This window comes from Talpa occidentalis, unplaced genomic scaffold, assembly GCF_014898055.3.
Source record: "Talpa occidentalis isolate TD23 unplaced genomic scaffold, MPIMG_talOcc4v2.1 talOcc4.12, whole genome shotgun sequence".
NCBI lineage: Eukaryota > Metazoa > Chordata > Mammalia > Eulipotyphla > Talpidae > Talpa > Talpa occidentalis.
The window spans coordinates 73,436,188-73,455,549 of record NW_023601212.1 but is presented as its reverse complement, the minus strand read 5'-3'; the positions used below and the strand labels follow the sequence as shown (position 1 = coordinate 73,455,549).

The following is a 19,362-nucleotide window of genomic DNA, read 5'->3' as shown; positions in this document are numbered from 1 at the left end:
ACTATTCACAATAGCCAAAATAGTGGAAGAAACCCAGTGTCCACTGAAAGATGATTGGATAAGCACAGCATGGTATATATATATACACAATGGGTATCGCTCCGCCTTAAAAAAAGGAAAATCTGACACATGCTACAACATGGATGAAACTTGAAGGCATGCTAAGTGAAATAATCAGTAACAAAAGCACAAATATTGTCTGATTCCATTTATATGAGTTGCCAAGAGTAGTCAAATTCTGACATTGACAGAAAGTAAAATGGTTTCCAGGGACTTGTGTGTGTGTGTGTGTGTGTGTGTGTTTGTTTACTGTTTAGTGAGTGTAGTGTGTCAGTTTGAGAAGATAGAGAGTTCTGGATACGGATAATGATATTGCACAACAATGTGAATGTACTGAATGCCACTGAACTTAAAATGGTAAATTTTATGTATATTTTGACACAATAAAAAAGAAAAAAGAAAAAAAGGCAGCTGGACTATTATATGCTTCTACATTCAATCTCTTGAAATATGGTGCTTTGCAACAACTGTTGATGCGTAAGTGGAGAAAGAGGAATACTTTTACACTGTTGGTGGGAAAGTAGATTGGTTCAGCCCTTAGGGGAGACAGTATAGAGGTTCCTCAAAGTGTTAAAATAGGTCTACTGTATGACACAGTAATTTTACTCCTATCTACCTGAATAATACAAAAACACCAATTCCAAGGGAAATATGCACACCTATGCTCACTGCAGCACCAATTACAATATTTCCAAGCCCTATTTCTAAGGCATGGAAACAATTTAAGTGTCCCAAAACAGTTGGGTGGATCAGGAAGATATGGTATGTATACACAATGAAATTTGTATTCACCTATCAAAAAAGATAAACTCTTGCCATTTGTGAAAACATGAATGGAACTGGAGGGGATTATGCTAAGTGAAGTAAGTCAGAAGGAGAAAGACAAATATTGAATGGTGTCACTTACATGTGGAATATAGAAAAACAAACAAAGGGTCTGATGAAGTCAAACCAATAACAAATCCTAGAAATCTGACTGTAGAACTGAAGTTACCAGAAGGGGAGGGGAGAAGACAAAGTGGGGGAACACAATGGACTGTGGTGGAGAACTACAGGTGTTTTGCTGGTGGGGTGGTGAGGTAACAGCACCTGAAGGGGGAGAGCCTATACCTCTAAATCACCAACAATGTTGTAAACCAATGTTTTTTTTTTAAAACATTTTTTTTTAAAAAAAAAATGAAGAATTATGTTGTTTTGGTTGATGTTTCTGAAGAAAATCTGGCTTCCTATAGATACGTAGTTTGAAAAAGGAATTCTTAAATAACTATGAATATTTTGTTATTTAATTGGCAATTAATCAACTTGTAATTGTTTAGTTATGAATCCTTTAATAGTTATGAATAGCCTATGATATTCTACAAGCTCGACAAGACTAGTTGCAATGTAGAATTTGAAACACTATTCACACTTTTTTGTTTTACTACATTAAAATCTATTGGTCTATGTCACTCTTCAAATGGATCTTGAATTCATGTATGTTTGTAATGTTCTATATTGGTCATTTGGAAAATATCTATTTACTAATTATCTAACACAGTGGTTCATAGCTGGGGGTGGATTTTACCCTCTAGGAAGTATTCGGCAATATCTGGAAACAGTTTTGGTTGTTCCTCTTGGGGTAATCACTGACGTCTGTGTAGAGACCAGAGATGCTGCTAAGCATCTTCTGATGCACGAGACAAACAGTCCTCCACAACAAAGAATTATGCAGGCTACAATGTCAATAGGCTTGGGGAACCAAGTCTGGTTATTGTTGACATATTTCAATATACAATATCAAAACTTTTTATTTGTTATCACTGCCAATCTTCTTAGAAAAGTTTTTACGTATTAGGAAGCTGTCAAGATCATAACTCAAAAATTCTAATTTTAGCTTTCAAGCTCAAATTTTATCACCTATAATACATATTTTTCAATTACTTTCCTTCATGTTACACTGCAAACTTTCTTAATTTTCAAGAAATTGTCTTAGAAATAATCAAACCTGAAGAACCACATTTGCCAGTTGTGTTTGCAATTGAAATTGGTGTTCCATGAAAAATGAGTTCATATTTCTCAGAATCACACAACTTATTTTACTCAAGACAGTCATTGCACTTGGATATAGTATAAATGCTTTATGGGAATTCTCCTTTTTCTTTTGTTGCTGTGAATGCGTTCAGTTACATGGAGAGATTCTTCTTAAAAATTTACTTCTCTATTTGCTACCTTTATTGAGCTATAAATGACAAACAGATATTGTATATATTTAAGGCATACAATGTAATGCTTTGATATACATATAATGCTGTAAAATAATTTCCACAACAAGCTAATTAATGATAACTAGTTATCATTTATGTGTGAGTATGTGTAAGAACAAACAATACAATACAGTATTAATAACTATCGTCACCATGGTGTACTTCAGATTTCCAAAACTTTTTCCTCTGCAAATTGAAACTTGAGACCCTTGAACTTACGGTAACTGCTTCAAATTCTGAGCAGTATAAGAACTTAGGAAGCAAACCTTTTTCAGTGGTTTAACTGTTTGCAATTAAAAGTTGGAAGTCACTGCAATGGCCAACTTTAATGCTCTGCTAAATAATTTAGAACCTTCATATATATTAAACTAGAACAAACTATATCATGGAACAGAACACTCTATTAGAGAACATTATTATTAGGGGAAAATGAGATAATTCTATATTCTAAAGTGGAATAATCCCCAGGATACATCATGTGAAGCTATCATGGTACAGAACATTCTTTGATTTTGTTTGCTTTTCTCTTTGGGACACATATATAATATTTCTTTTAAAGCAAGCCTCCTGTCCTCGATATCTCTTGCTGTATTCAAAAATAAGAAAGCATGGCCTTCTCAGAAAATTCTGCTTAGCAATCAGCACAACATGCTCTTCTGTACCTCTCCTCCCTTATTCCAAACTGTTGCAAACACAATGAATATTTGGTTCACAATCCCGGACAGCAGAAGGAAAACCAGCTTTGGAGTCAATTCAGACCTGTGTTTGCTGCACAGCTGAAATCCTGGGCAAGTAAGTTGCTTGATTTTTTCTGAATTTTAATTTTCTCATTTGTCACATGGAAATAAAAATATGTGTATCTCCTATCTATGATGAGGTCTAAAGGAGGTAAACCCCATAAGCACTGAGCACAATGCTAGATTCAGAATTAGTGCTTCATAAATGACCTCCATCACTAATTCAGCTCAGTGTCTGAGGGACTTCTAAGATATTTATAAGTTCTGCTTTCCCAGTTCTCCTTTAATAAGTACATTCTTCCATTCCCTGTCTCCCCTACTAAGCCACTGAGGAAGTTAAGTAATGGTTAAGTGTCTTCCTGGTTCTTTTAACACTGTTCACAGCAATTTCCCTACTTCCCTTTCAGATGCCCAGGGAGTCCTTTAAAGAAAAAGAATACTTTGTTCTCTTGAGTTTAAAAGAGAATTAGCCTTCCTTTAGATGCCTTTTTTTTGTGTTTATGCTAAATATATTACTGTACATTATAAATAAAATATTATACATTATTTATTATATAGAAACTTGTCTAGCAAGAGAGCCAATATTTAAAACACAGTAGTGTATTCTGAAAACCCAAACTTTGGATAATGTTTATAAGACTCCCTTATTGATCTAAATTATATTGTAGGAATAAAGCCTTTAAGGTAATTTTTAAAAGGTTCTTTGTTTTTTGTTTTCAGCTCTTTCAGTCTGGAATGGCAGAAAAACCAACATGTGTGTCCACACAGATATGCAATGATGATGAAGATATAGTTGAGTAGATCTTTTAAACAGAACTACCCTATTTGTATTTCAAAAAGATTCTACAAACTATTGACTCAGCAAACTGATAAAAACCTAAATGTTAAAGGCTTTAGTTTTTGTTTTGATTTTGGACATGAAATAACTCTTATACTTTTGGGAGTTAAATATCACTGATGACTTAAATAATTGTTGCATGTTTCTTGAGTCTGCAGATATTATTAGTAGTGCAAAAGGCTGTTCCTCCTGTTTACACCAGAGAATAACAAATTAAAACTCCAGACTGGGTGAAAAGAATAGAACTATTTTGATGTATATGTTTTTGGAAATTTATGTACTTATAGTAACTTTTAAATGAAATTATTTTAAGAATTAGTGGGGGCGGCTGCTTATTTTATTACTTTACCAGGTGGGACTGCACTAAGTTCCACTCTAAGATGAGTCTTTATACTAAGAAGAATATATGATATTTAATATAAAAATTTACACTAAAGGAGAGAATGGGAAAAACTGACTTAGAATTTTTTATGACCAAAATATCAAATGTATCTAGAGTATTGAGATATTTAAATAGTGTTGGTTTAAAGCTTCACAATGGCTCCTGATGTTTTCTCTTTCTCAAAAATGTATGTTTTTATATATTTTAGTTTGAACCATCAAATGACCATATTTTCCTCTCCTCACTGTTATGCCTTTGGAGTGAATGGCTATTCCACTTTTATTTATTTTAATTAATTATTATTATTATTTTTAATGGAAGGTGCATTGGCTTACAACACTGTAATGGGTATTTCTATACTTTCCTTAAAATTAAAATTTTAAAACTCAAAGTGACATTTATCTCTCACAAAAAATTAGTTTTCTCTTCTGATTTTCTTATTACTGATCATAATATCTGTTTAAGTTGTCAAGTTATTTTGATTATTTCCTTTTTTAAAAAAAAAAAAAGATTTATTTATTTATTTATTTATTTATACAAGAACAGGGGTACAGGCCAGATGTGTGGGAGGGTGAGAGGATTTACCAGAGACAGAGCGGGGAACAGAATAGGCAGACTGATGAAATACACTGCTGAGGGGAGCAGCGGGCGAGACAGGAGAGGTCTGCTGTGCCATGTGGGACCCTCGGCGGCCTGCTGGCCAGGATAGAACCGGTGCTGCAGAGGCTGCAGACAGCTTCACAGCACTGCACTCAACCGCCTGCGCCACCAGGGAGGCCCTGATTATTTCCTTTTTTTCCATTCACACCAGTAATTTCATTACCACTCACTTCTATTAGCAAGTGGCTCCACAACTCTCCTGGGTCAGGTTTCCTCTCCCCGCCACTCTGCATTCCACTACCATGGTCATCTTCTTGACATCTTCTATTATTCCCTGGCTCAGAAGCTCCAGTCACTGTTTGTTACTATTTAGATTAAATCCATAGTACTTAGTCTCATATTCAAAACTCTCTATTGTTGGAATTCTTTTTATTTTTTCAATTTTCCTTCTTCAGTCCCCCAGTTTCAATCTTTCCCTTTATTTTTTAAATTATTTTTTAAGATTTATTGATTTATACAAGAACTGGGGTATAGGCCAGAGGCATGGGAGGGTGAGAGAATTCACCAGAGACAGAGCAGGGAGCAGAACAGGCAGACTGACGAAATACACTGCTGAGGGGAGCAGTGGGCGAGACAGGAGAGGTCTGCCACGCCATGTGGGAATCTCCCTGGCTGGCCAGGAATCGAACCTGCATTGCAGAGGCTGTGGACAGCTTCATAGTGCTGCGTTCAACCTGCTGCGCCACCGGGGAGGCCCAAAAATAAATATTTTAAGAAAGAACTTTTTGGTTCATCAGAAGACATCTGTCAGATAACAGTGATACCATGGGAATCCCTCCTAGCACTATTTTCTCTGTGGGTGAGAACTTGGTGCTAAAGAGGTCAAGGTTTCTTGTCCTTTCTGATAAGACAAAGGATTATACTTGTGCCATTGGCTCTTTTGATTTGTTAACTCCCTAAGCTACAGTTTTAAAAATGAGAGAAGACTGTCATAAGGGAGTCCAGGTCAGAGAGGATCATGTAGTGTCCAAATCTATTATTGCTACATTAAAATAATTTTTAGATTATATGGATCAGAATGTCCTTTTCATAAGTAGAGAAGAACTCACAACTCATCATATATATTAAACCTGTATTCTTTTTAAAGAATAAAACTATATTCTTTTTAAAAATTTAATTTTAAATTATGCAATTTAACATTGTATAATTTTACATTGGTTTTAGGCGTACAACATAATGATTCAATATTTGTACATATTGCAAAATAATCACCACTATGTATTATCATCCATCACCATAGTGATTTTCCTTGGGATGAGAACTTTTAAAATCTTTCTTAGCAACTTTCAAATTAACTATAGTTGCCAAGCTATACATTATATCCCCCAGATATTTATTTCACAACTAGAAATTTGCACCTTTTGACCTTTTCCCTCATTTCTGCCCCCTAACCCTGCCTCAGGTAACCACCAATCTGTCTCTATACCTGTGAATTTAGTTTAATTTACCTTTTTTAATATTCCACATATAAGTGAGAACATAAGGTATTTGTTTTTCTTTTTTTGACTTATTTTATTTATAGTGCACCCAAGGTCTATTCATATTGTTGCAAATGCCAAGATTTTATTATTTTTTATGGCTAATTTTTTTTATTTTGTATATCTGTGTGTATATTTGGGTTAATTTTTGTGTATGGTGTGAAACAGTGGTGTAGTTTCATTCTTTTGCTTGTGGTAGTCCAGTTCTCCCTCCCCAGCCCCTCACATTTTCTTTATCCATTTACTCACTGATGGACATTTGACTACATAATGAACATGGGATCCGTGTATCCTTTTTGAGTTAGTGTTTTTTTTTTTTTTTTTTTTCAGATAAATACTCAGAAGTGGAATTGCTGGATCATATAGTAGTTCTATTTTTTAAATGAATCTCCATATTGTTTTGATAGTAGCTGCACCAATTTACATTCTCACCACAGTGCACAAGAGTTTCTCTACACCACCATCAGCACTTGTTATTATTTGCCTTTTTGATAACAGCCATTCTAATAGGTGTGAGACAAATATCATTATGGTTTTGATTTGTATTTCCTTGATTTGATGATGTTGAGCATCTTTTCATGTACCTGTTAGCCATCTGTGTGTCTTCTTTGGAAAATGTCTATACAGAATTTCTGACCATCTTGTAATCAGATTTGTTGTTATTCTGCTAATAGTTATATGAGTTCTTCATATATTTTTTATATTAACCCTGCACCAGACATAATTTTCAAATATTTTCTCCCATTTTGCAGATTGTCTTTTCATTTTGTTTATGATTTTCTTTGCTGTGAAGGAGATTTTAGCTTGATGTTGTTCCACTTTGTTTTTGCTTTTGCTGCATTTGCTTTTGGTGTTAGATACAAAAAAGTCTTTTTTTTTTTTAAATAATAAATTTTATTGTTATATTCCCCATACAATTGCAGCCCCCCCATTCTGACCCCAATCCCTCCCCTCCCCCCCCCGCCCCCCTAAAAGTGTCTCTGGTTCATAGTTTTTTTGTTGATTTTGATTTTCACTTTCTTAAAGTTATTCATTTTCCTGGTCCCTTATTTAAGTTTTCTAGATTCCTGTTATGAGTGAGACCATCCGGTATTTTTCTTTTTCTTTTTGGCTTATTTCGCTGAGCATGATCCCTTCCAGCGCCATCCATGTTGCTGCAAATTGCATGTGTTTATCTTTTTTGAATGCTGAGTAATATTCCATGGTATATATGTACCACATCTTCTTGATCCAGTCATCTATTTTTGGGCATTTGGGTTGTTTCCAAAGCTTAGCTATTGTAAACAGTGCTGCTATAAACATAGGGGTGCAGGTGCTCTTTGGAATTGATGTTTCTGTGTCTTTTGGGTAAATACCTAGGAGTGGAATTGCTGGATCATATGGAAGTTCTATGTTTAGTAGGTCCAGAAATCTCCACACAGCTTTCCATAGTGGTTGGACCAGTTTGCACTCCCACCAACAATGCAGAAGAGTTCCTTTTTCTCCACACCCTCGCCAACATTTGTTGTTGCTAGTTTTTTTAATATGTGCCATTCTCACTGGTGTAAGATGGTATCTCATGGTAGTTTTGATTTGCATTTCCCTGATGACAAGTGATGTTGAACATTTTTTCATATGCCTGTTGGCCATTTGCATTTCCTCTTCTGAGAAGTTTCTTTTTAGCTCTTCTGCCCATTTTTTGACTGGATTATTTTCTTTGTTGTTGTTGAGTCTCATCAGCTCTTTGCAGATTTTTGTGATCAGCCCTTTATCATTAGTGTTGGGTGCAAAAATGTTCTCCCAGTTGGTGGGGTTTCTCTTAGTTTTTGTTATTGTCTCTTTTGCTGTGCAGAAGCTCTTTAATTTGATGTAGTCCCAGCTGTTTATCTTTGCCTTCACTATCACTGCTTTGGGTGATGTGTCTGTAAAGATGTCTTTGATGTGCAAATCACGTAGTGTTTCGCCTATATTTCCTTCTATATATTTTATGGTTTCAGGTCTTATGTCTAGTTCTTTAATCCATTTTGAGTTGATTTTTGTGTATGGTGTGAGGTAGTGGTCAAGCTTCATTCTTTTGCATGTAGCGACCCAGTTTTCCCAGCACCATTTATTGAACAAACTTTCTTTGCTCCAATGCATAGTCTTTGCTCCTTTGTCAAAGATTAGTTGACCATAAATCTGTGGGTTTATTTCTGGATTTTCTATTCGATTCCATTGGTCTGTATGTCTGTTCTTGTTCCAATACCATGCAGTTTTGATGATTATGGCTTTGTAGTATAGTTTGAAGTCTGGGAGTGTGATGCCTCCATTCCCTTCTTTTTTTTTCAGGAGAGCTTTGGCTATTCGGGGTTTTTTGTGATTCCATATGAATTTCATCAATAATTGTTCTATTTCTTTGAAGAATGACATTGAAATTTTGATTGGAATAGCATTGAATCTGTATATTGCTTTTGGAAGGATGGCCATTTTAATAATGTTTATTCTTCCAATCCATGAGCAGGGGATGTCTTTCCATTTCTTTGTGTCTTCTATTTCTTTTAACAGTGTTTTATAGTTTTCTTTGTATAGGTCCTTTACCTCTTTTGTTAGATTTATTCCCAAATATTTGATTTTTTTTGTTTCAATAACAAAAGGGATGTTTTTTTTTATTTCTTCTTCTTCAGATTTATTGTTTGTGTATAGGAAGGCTACTGACTTTTGCATGTTGATTTTGTATCCTGCCACTTTACTGAACTGACTGATGAGTTGAATTAGTTTTTCTGTGGAGTTTTTGGGGTTCTCTATGTATAATATCATATCATCTGCAAATAGTGATAGTTTGACTTCTTCTTTTCCTATTTGGATTCCTTGGATGTCTTTCTCTTGTCTTATTGCTCTGGCTAGGACTTCCAGTATTATATTGAAAAGCAGTGGTGAGAGTGGGCATCCTTGTCTTGTTCCAGATCTTAATGGAATTGCTTTCAGCTTTTCACCATTGAGAATGATACTGGCTGTTGGCTTGTCATAGATGGCCTTTATGATGTTGAGGTATGTTCCCTGTATCCCAAGAATTTCAAGGGATTTTATCATGAATGGGTGTTGCACTTTGTCGAAAGCTTTCTCAGCATCTATTGATATTATCATATGGTTTTTATATTTCTTTTTGTTGATGTGCTGGATAACGTTGATTGATTTTCGGATGTTAAACCATCCTTGTGTCCCTGGAATGAATCCTACCTGGTCGTGGTGAATTATCTTATGGACACATTGTTGGATTCTGATAGCTAAAATTTTATTGAGGATTTTTGCATCAGTGTTCATTAGGGAGATTGGCCTGTAGTTTTCCTTTTTTGTGTTGTCCTTGTTCGGTTTTGGTATTAGTGTAATGTTGGCTTCATAGAACGTGTTTGGTATTGTCCCTTCCTTCTCAATTTTTTGGAAGAGTTTGTGAAGGATAGGCACTAATTCGTCTCTGAATGTTTGGTAGAATTCATTTGTAAATCCATCAGGTCCTGGGCTTTTGTTTTTGGGGAGGTTTTTGATTACCATTTCAATTTCGCTAATTGTAATTGGTCTGTTTAGGTGTTCTATTTCTTCTTTATCTAGCTTTGGGTGATTGTAGAGTTGTAGGAATTTGTCCATCTCCTCTAGATTGTTAAACTTGTTTCCATATAACTGTTCATAGTAGTTACTGATTATTCTTTTGATTTCTGCTGTGTCCGTTGTGATTTCTCCTCTTTCATTGATGATCCTGTTTATTTGTGCTTTCTCCCTTTTTTCCTTTGTGAGCCTGGCTAGGGGTTTGTCTATTTTATTGATTTTTTCAAAGAACCAGCTCTTGGTTTCATTGATCTTTTGGATTGTTTTTTTAGTTTCAATTTCATTTATTTCTGCTTTGGTTTTTATTATTTCTTTTCTTCTACTGGTTCTGGGGTTTTTTGTTGTTCTTTTTCTAGATCTTTGAGCTTCGAGATTAGGTTGTTTCTTTGAGTTCTTTCTTGTTTCTTGATGTGAGCTTCTATTGCTATATATTTTCCTCTTATTACTGCTTTTGCTGCATCCCATATATTTAGGATATTGGTGTCCTCCTTGTCGTTCAATTCAAAAAATTTTTTAATTTCTTCTTTCATCTCCTCATTAGTCCAGTGGTCTTCCAGTAGTGTGGTTTTTAATCTCCATGAGGTAGGAAAGTTCCTTGCCTTCTTTTTACGGTTTATTTCTAGTTTGATGCCTTCATGGTCAGAAAAGATGGTTGATATGATTTCAATCTTGGTGTATCTGTTGATGTTTGTCTTGTATGTGATGTTTGTCTTGTTTGTGCCCCAGTATGTGATCGATCCTGGAGAATGATCCGTGTGCGCTTGAGAAAAATGTGTACTCCGTTTTTTTGGGGTTTAGTGTTCTATAGATGTCTGTTAAGCCCAATTGCTCTAGGTCCTTATTTAGAGCTTTGGTTTCTTTACTTATTTTTTGTCTTGTTGATCTATCCATTGTTGATAGTGGTGTGTTGAAGTCTCCCACTACGTATGTGTTTTCTCCGATGTCTGTTTTCAGAGAGGACAACAGTTGTCTGATATATTTTGGTGCTCCTTCGTTTGGTGAGTATATGTTAATGAGTGTTATTTCTTCTTGAAGTATTGTCCCCTTGATCATAATGTAGTGACCATTGGGGTCTCTTTTTATCTTTTTGAGTTTGAAATCTGTTTTATCTGATATAAGTATAGCTGTTCCTGCTTTCTTTTTTGGTCCATTTGCTTGTAGGATTGTTTTCCATCCTTTAACTTTGAGCCTATTTTTATCTTTTGTAGCTAAATGTGTTTCCTGGAGACAGCAAAAGGTTGGATTTGATACAAAAAAGTCTTTACCAAGGTTGATGTCAAAGAGTTTATTGCCTGTGCTTTCTTCCATGAATTCTATGGTTTCAGGTCATACATTCAAGTCTTTAATCCATTTTTTAAAAAGATTTATTTATTTATGCATATAAGAGCTAGGGTGCAGGCCAGAGGTGCAGGGGATGGGATGATTCACCAGAGACAGAGTGGGGAGCAGAACAGGCAGATCTACTGATATACACTGCTGAGGGGAGCAGCGCGTGAGACGGGAGGCCTGCTGTGCCATGTGGGTCAGCTCCCTGGCTAGGGATCAAACTCGTGCTGCAGTGGCTGCCAATAGCTTCATAGCTTAACCCCCTGCATCGCCAGGGAGGCCCCTACATCTTAAAAAAATGTTAATAGTGTCCTTTTTTACTTCTACACAGAGAAGTAGAAGTAAATTCTTTTAGCATATCTTATAAGGTAGTTATTGGTGATGAATTTCCTCAGCTATTGTGTGTCCAGGAAAGTCTTTACTCAGTCTTCGTTAATGGCTGGCAGTTTTTTCTTTCAATATTTTGAACATGATCTTTTTTTTTTTTTTTAATTTTTTTTTTTTTTTTTAATAGAGGCATGCTTTATTTATTTATTTATTTATTTGTTCGTTCGTTTTTGTTTATACATGCACTGGGTACAGTCAGAAGCGCGGGAGGGCGAGAGAATTCACCAGAGCCAGAGCGGGGAGCAGAACAGGCAGAAGGACCGAAGTACACTGCTGAGGGGAGCAGAGGGCGGCAGGAGAGGTCTGCACGCCATGTGGGACCCTCCTCTGGTGGCCGGGGAACAGCCGGGGATCGAACCGGCGCTGCAGAGGCCGCGGGCAGCTTCGCAACCCAGCGCTCAACCGCTGCGCCACCGGGGAGGCCCCGAACATATGATCTTATTGTCTCCTGGTCTGAAAAGTTTTTGTTGAGAAATCTGCCTATAGACTAATGCATTCCTTTTTATGTAACCCTTTATTTTCTCTTGCTGGTTTCATAATCCTTTTTTTTTAAAGATTTATTTATTTATTTATATAAGCACTGGGTACAGTCAGAAGCGTGGGAGGGTGAGAGAATTCACCAGAGCCAGAGAGGGGAACAGAACAGGCAGACTGACAAAACACACTGCTGAGGGGAGCAGTGGGCCTGACAAGAGAGGTCTGCGTGCCATGTGGGACCCTTGCTGGTGGCTGTGGATCGAACTGGTGTTACAGATGCTGTGGGCAGCTTCGCAGCCCAGCGCTCAACCACTGCGCCACCAGGGGAGGCCCTTCTTTTTATTTTTTTTCTGGCTTTTGAAAATTTAATTATAATGTGTTTTGGTGTCACCCTATTTGGATTAAACCTATTTGGGGTCCATTAGGCCTCATGGATATGGATGTCTATTTCTCTCCCTAGGTTTGGAAAGTTTTAAGCCATTATTGCTTTATATATACTTTTCCTCCCTTTGTCTTTTATCCCATAATGCAAATATTGTTTCTTTCCTATGTTTCTAATACATGTATCCCATGTGTATTTTCTTCACTCTTTTTTTCCCCATTCTTTTCTTTTCTTTTCTTTTTTTTTGGTTCCTTTGACTGGATAATTTCAAATGTCCTATCCCCTAGGTCTTTCTTCTGCACAATCAAGTCTGCTTTAGAAACTCCCCATTGATTTCTTCAGGTCATTTATTGTATTTTTCAACCCTAGGACATTTTTTCCCCAAAACAGTAATTTCATTTCTTTGCTGAATGTTTCATTTTGTTCATGCATTATTTTCTTAATTTCGCTGTCTGTCTATGTGTTTTCATATTTCTTTTTTTCTTTTCCCAAAGATTTATTTATTTATTTATACAAGCCCTGGGTACAGTCAGAAGCGCGGGAGGGTGAGAGAATCCACCAGAGCCAGAGCGGGGAGCAGAGCAGGCAGAAGGACTGAAGTACACTGCTGAGGGGAGCAGCGGGTGGCAGGAGAGGTCTGCGTGCCATGTGGGACCCTCAGCAGCCGGGGATCGAACCGGCGCTGCAGAGGCTGCGGGCAGCTTCGCAACCCAGTGCTCAACCACTGCACCACCGGGGAGGCCCTGTTTTCATATTTCATTAAACTTCTTTAAGAAAGATTATTCTGAATTCTTTTTGTGGTAGTTCTTGGTCTCTACTTCTTTAGGGTCAATTTTTGAACTTTATTAGTCTCCTTTGGTTGTGACGTATTTACCTGATCCTTGACTTTTCATGTTGGCATGTGTTCATTCGAGTAATTAGGTTCCTCTTCCAGAATTTACAGGCTCACTTTGACATTAACAGCTCCACTAGTCAGTTCATTGGGTTCTGAATGTATCTACTGATAAAATTTATAGACAGTTAGGGCTTGCTATTAGGGTCTAATTTGAGTAGGTGTGCAAATTTTTGCCAATAGCTGAGGACAACAGGATAAGATTGGTGTCTTCGTTCTCTGCCCAAGTAAGGTTTGGTTCTGTGGTTGTCTGGATTGTCTGGTCAGGCTTACTAGGTGATTGGGACCAGGTAATATACTCAGCAATAGATGGGGTATGAATTATTTTTTCTGCCATGGTGGGGAAGCAAATGAAACCTATAGTCTGCATAGCTCCTTATTTGAAGAAGTGAGTAAGGCAAGAGTACACTTAATTCCAAAGTGAGGTGAGGCCAGCGGTTTTGCTCTGAAGGTGGAGAAAGCCATAGGCTCTACTCTTTGTGCAGGAGCCACTGAACTTGGCTGTTGAATGGACTATAACCTCCCCATGTGCTCTGGTTGGGTTCTCTTGTTAGGAGGGCTGCTGTATTCAGCAAGGAGTGGGACTATGGATTAGTTTCCATGCACAGGTGCAGCAAGGGAGCAGCTCCAGACCAGCAAAAGCTCTTTTTTTGGTGGCTTTGACTCAGCCTATGTCTGAAGTTTCCAGGCCCAACTGGGCCAATGGCTTGCTCTGCAGGTCTTTCCACCTGTCTCTCAGCTTGAGCTTGCAGGTGTTCTCACCAGTCCTTCTGGACAACTGGAGCCAGCAGCCACACCCCACAGTGGGTAAGTTTGTGGCTTGGTTCTGCCACCTCAGTGTGAGCAGACTGGGTTCAGGTTAGAAAAAGTCATTTGAGGACCTGAATCAGGTAGTTCCACACCCCACAAAGTTCCCAGGTCAGATTAAGCCAACTTGGCTCTGCAGATGAGTAAAGCTGATGGTTGGGACTACTTCGATTATGCATGTAGGATTTGGTCTCCCAAGATCCAGGTGCTGGTTTTTGGAAGCCCTTCCCCTTTCTCCATCACAATAATTTTACTAGTGGTTGAACCCTACAGAGTCCCCTGAAGTCCCCATTGGATGAAGCCAGTGTAAGGAATCTCACATTTGTGACATTTTGTGGTTGTCCAGAAGAGATTTCCAACAGTGAGATTAATATAGATTGTTAAGCCTTCTTGGAATTATTTTTTCCCACCTTTGAAAAACAATCAATTGGTAACTTTATGCATAATATTGATGGATTTCTGTGTTCTAGCTTGGTGTTTTTAGAGGTGGATTCTCTTAACAACATATGCCTTCTCAGAGAGAATATGACAAAGTATACATTTTTAAAGTATACATTTTTAATTACTTTTAAAAAGTTTTAAATGAATTTTTCCTTACATATATCTGTTGAGTTTCCTTAATAATGGAATGTTATAAAATGTTATTTTTTTCTCTGGAAAAAATGATTTTAGAGTAATAAACTGGACTTTCTGGTAATTCCTTAATTTCCAATTTTTAAATTTAGAAAGACAGTCTCTGAGTGTGATCAGAGATTCACTATTTATAACAATTGTAGCAAAATTTGTGCCTTGAATAACGACTTCTTTTCTCACAAATCTGTTTCATTTACATTTTATGTGTGATATGATAATCAATTCTACTTTCTTTAACATTATTATAACTATATTTTCAAATTGTGTCATTTCTTATTCTAATTAAAACATTTCTTTCTTTTAGCAAAGAGAAGACAATACCCGCTCCTTAACTATGATTAGTCATTTTGGTTTTGAATGTTTGCCTGATCAGTTGGTGACTAGGTCTATTCAAAAAGGATTCTCTTTTAATATTCTCTGCGTAGGTAAGTGCCAAACTCCTCATCTGAATTATTGTGTTGTTGGAAAAGTCATGACATATTTTTTTGATGTTTTTCTTTTTCTTTTTTTTAAATGAGAACTTTTTTTTTTAAAGATTTATTTATTTATACAAGAACTGGGGTATAGTCCAGAGGCACAGGAGGGTGAGAGAATTTACCAGAGACAAAGCGGGGAACAGAACAGGCAGACAGACTGAAGGCACTGCTGAGGGTTGCAGTGGGCAAGACAGGAGAGGTCTGCTGCGCCATGTGGGTTGCTCCTTGGCCAGCAGGGAATCGAACCCATGCTGCAGAGGCTGCGGACAGCTTTACAACGTGGTGCTCAACCCGCTGCGTCACCAGGGAGGCCCTTTTTTCGTTGTTTTTCAAGCAAAAATGCCTCATGAGGGCCTCCCTGTTGGCGCAAGGGATTAAGATGCAACCTATGAAGCTATCCGCAGCCACTGCAGCACGAGTTCAATCCCCAGCCAGGGAGGTGACCCACATGGCACAGCAGACCTCTCCTGACTTGCCCGCTGTTTCTCTCAGCAGTGTATTTCATTCAGTTTGCCTGTTCTGTTTCCCACCCCATCTCCGGTGAATCCTCTCACCCCTCACACCTCTGGCCTGTACTCCAGTTCTTGTATAAATAAAAAAATTAAAAAAAATGTCTTATGACTTTTTCGACAACCCAGTATTACTTGATTTTCCCAAACACTCATTTCAATTTATTCTAAGCATTGGTGCTCTTAATTCAAAGCCATGTTTTTAATGTTTGTATTGGTTTTCATCTTCTTAGCCATATTACTTAGACATTTTTTTTCTTTAAATGTTTCAGTGCTCTTTAAAATCTGATAAAACTTTGTGCATATTTTCTTTGTATGTTATGTAAATATCTGAGGAGGGTCATGGGTAACATGTATACTTTCAAGAATTTCCTAGTCTTGGAAGTGTGTGGGATCCCTGTTATTCCTCTCAGCTATCTTATGACCCGAGATAATGTCTCTATGTTTATTACAGGGGAAACTGGAATTGGAAAATCAACACTGATTGACACTTTGTTTAATACTAATTTGAAAGAAAAAAAATCCTCACATTTTTACTCAAGTGTTGGTCTTAAAATTCAGACATATGAACTTCAGGACGGCAAAGTTCAATTGAAATTGACCGTTGTGAAAACAGTAGGATATGGTGATCAAATAAACAAAGAAGCCAGGTTAGTGTTTTCTTTTTACATTTTAATTAAGAAAAACTCTTGTTTTAAGGAACTTGTTTTTTCCCATGGACTAAGTGGAACTTTTCCTTCTAGATTTTAATTGTTTCCTAATTAAGTATTGTTCTCTTATTACCAATTATAAAAATTTAATAATTGCATGGGATAAGTAAGAGAACTTATATACTCAGCATAACTGAAAGTATGCTTATGATATCATTAGAAACAGAGAGAGAAATGTTGGTTATCAACAGTTGTAGGCATGGAAAAATGGTGACATTTCTGGTCAATGATGTTGAAAGTATAAAGTTTCAGTCATGCCAGGTGAGAAAGTTCTATAGATTTCTGTACAACATAGGGTCTGTATTTAATAGTATTTTACACTTAAACACTTTTAAGCAGGTACATCTTATATTGTTTTCTTACCACAATTTAAATACTATAGCATGCTCCTTAAATATTGCTTAGAGCCTATATTTGCCTTTAATGCCAAACTGAAACTTTTTATCCATTCTATGTTGTAGGTGTTCTCCTTTGAATTTTCTCCCTCATTCATTGGATCTTTCACTCCCAGAATTCTGTTTGGTTCATCTTTATGACTTTCCCCCTATCTTGGTTAAAATTCTCATTTTACTCATGTATTGTTTTTGTTTTTCTGTGTTTTTTTTTATGTCTCACTGAGTATCTTTAAAACTCATTAAAAGTTGTTTTGAAACTTTATCAGCGGTTGCAAAATTGTGTGTCCTTGTTTATTGTTATTTTTTGGCGATGTCATGTTTCTTTGGGTTTTTATTTACATTGATGTTTTTGCCTTTGAAGTAGCAGACACCTCCTTAAATCTAACTGATCCTACTAAAGCTTGATCTTCCCTCACCTGGAATGGATACCCCAGCTCCACACTTCTAGCTCCCTCTTGTGGCAAAGTTCTTAGCTCTTATGTCTTGTTCTTAAAAATTTCCTGACTGACTGCTGGAAATTTCTTTTTTCCCAGAAGGTTGTATTACAATTCAAATTTGTGGTTTCTCCCCTGCTCACAGATCTTGGTTTGACTGTTGAGCTCACTCCATTCACCAGATCTTACTCTTGCACCCATACTCTAGTGTGCATACATGGAACTGGCTTCGGAGTGGGTAGAGCTATAGGTTCAGCATTCAGAGCACTAGGAGTTTCCAGAGCCCAGCGGGGGAGTCGTCAGGTGTGGTTCCACCAGAGTCTCATGGATGGTTCCCCGCTGAAGTCCTCAGCCCCATCAGCAGGGACCATGACCCTTTAATGTCCTTGATTTTCTTATCTTGTTCTCCTCCCTCCTCTCTTTCATGGTGTTCCTGCCTCAGTACTCTGTGTGTTGCTGGAGTGGAGTGGTTTTCTCCAGCCCCATCCTTCACAGCTGTGGTAGCTTGGCTCTTACTCACCACTCTCCCTAACCCTGTGGGAGAGGTTGCCACCAGTAATCTCAGCTTCACTCTGTGTTGCCTTTGTGGAGGGTTGGCTCTGGCAAAGTTCCTCTTATTCTGTCTAGTGCATCCAAATTCTTTTTTTGTGTGCTTGTTTGTTTTGTTTGTTGTTCCAATGAATTGCTGGAATCTCTCCCTTGTTGAAATTATGCAAGTGTCTCTTCTGGGTATTTGCCAAATCAGCACTCTCCAGGGTTCCTGTTTGCAAGAGGGGTTGGAGCAGGCTTGCTGGTTCCATAGCCTGTGTGGAGGTCTGTCTACCTATTACCAAGGCATTGAGGTGTGACTCCTCCTGGTTCTCTGCATATTGTGCTGGGGCCCAGAATGCCTATAGAAGTACTTTTTTTAAAAAAAGATTTATTTATTTATGCATACAAGAGCTGGGGTACAGGCCAGAGGCACGGGGAGTGAGAGTATTCACCAGAGACAGAGTGGGGAACAGAACAGGCAGATTGACCAAATTCACTGCTGAGGGGAGCAGCGGGCGAGTCAGGAGAGGTCTGCTGCATTATGTGGGTTGCTCCCTGGCTGGCCTGGGATCGAACTCATGATGCAGTGGCTGCGGATTGCTTCATAGGTTGCATCTTAACCCTTGCGCCACCAGGGAGGCCCTAGAAATACTTTTGTTTAAAGATGGAGGTCAATATTTAGTTGTTAAAAAGGGGCACAAAAAGAAGAGACATTCACTTTCATGATGCTGACACCATTCTTCTTAAATTTATCTACAGTAAGATTCACTTCTTGTGGTGTGTATTTCTGTAGATGTTGAGGAATGCATAGTTATAGCTCCACCATCTCAGTTATGACATAGAATAGTCCGATCATGTACAAAAAATCTCTTTTGTCAATACTACGCTATTAATTATTTTAATTTCTTAAAAAGATCTGATATTTGAGGAATATATCTCTTTGGTTTTCTTAAGTATGCTGTTTGCATTCTTAGTTCTTTGCATATCTCTCTCTCTACACATGCATGCATATATATATAAAGATCTGCACTGAATTCAAATTGCATTGAATTGACAGATCATTTTGCCATTTCCATAAACAATGCATATGGGTCTTTTTATTCATTTGTAATTGTTACTACAGAAGGATATGCATTTTTATCACTATGACAAACTAGTACACATTAACTATTAAATGGTAAAAATACATATTTCAGATATTATTAATCTACAATGTTAAATGTTTAAATTTTTTCAGCTACCAACCAATAGCTGACTACCTAGATGCTCAATTTGAGGCCTATCTTCAAGAAGAATTGAAAATTAAACGTTCCTTCTCCGAGTACCATGATTCTCGTATCCATGTGTGTCTTTACTTCATTTCACCCACAGGACATTCTCTGAAGTCTCTTGATCTATTAACCATGAAGAATATTGACAGTAAGGTATGTTTAGTAAATCTATCAAT

General features: G+C 37.3%; 1 protein-coding gene across 1 annotated transcript in view; it reads left to right on the top strand.

Annotated features, from left to right (window-relative positions):
- Window positions 1-2,913: 2,913 nt before the first annotated feature.
- Window positions 2,914-19,362, top strand: part of SEPTIN14 (septin 14) — a 38,180-nt gene continuing 21,731 nt past the window's right edge. The window contains exons 1-5 of the mRNA XM_037506757.2: window positions 2,914-3,095; window positions 3,761-3,832; window positions 15,165-15,285; window positions 16,300-16,495; window positions 19,153-19,339. Of these exons, the coding sequence (XP_037362654.1) occupies window positions 3,776-3,832; window positions 15,165-15,285; window positions 16,300-16,495; window positions 19,153-19,339 (561 nt within the window). The 5' untranslated portion in view covers window positions 2,914-3,095; window positions 3,761-3,775. The remainder of the gene's footprint in view (window positions 3,096-3,760; window positions 3,833-15,164; window positions 15,286-16,299; window positions 16,496-19,152; window positions 19,340-19,362) is intronic.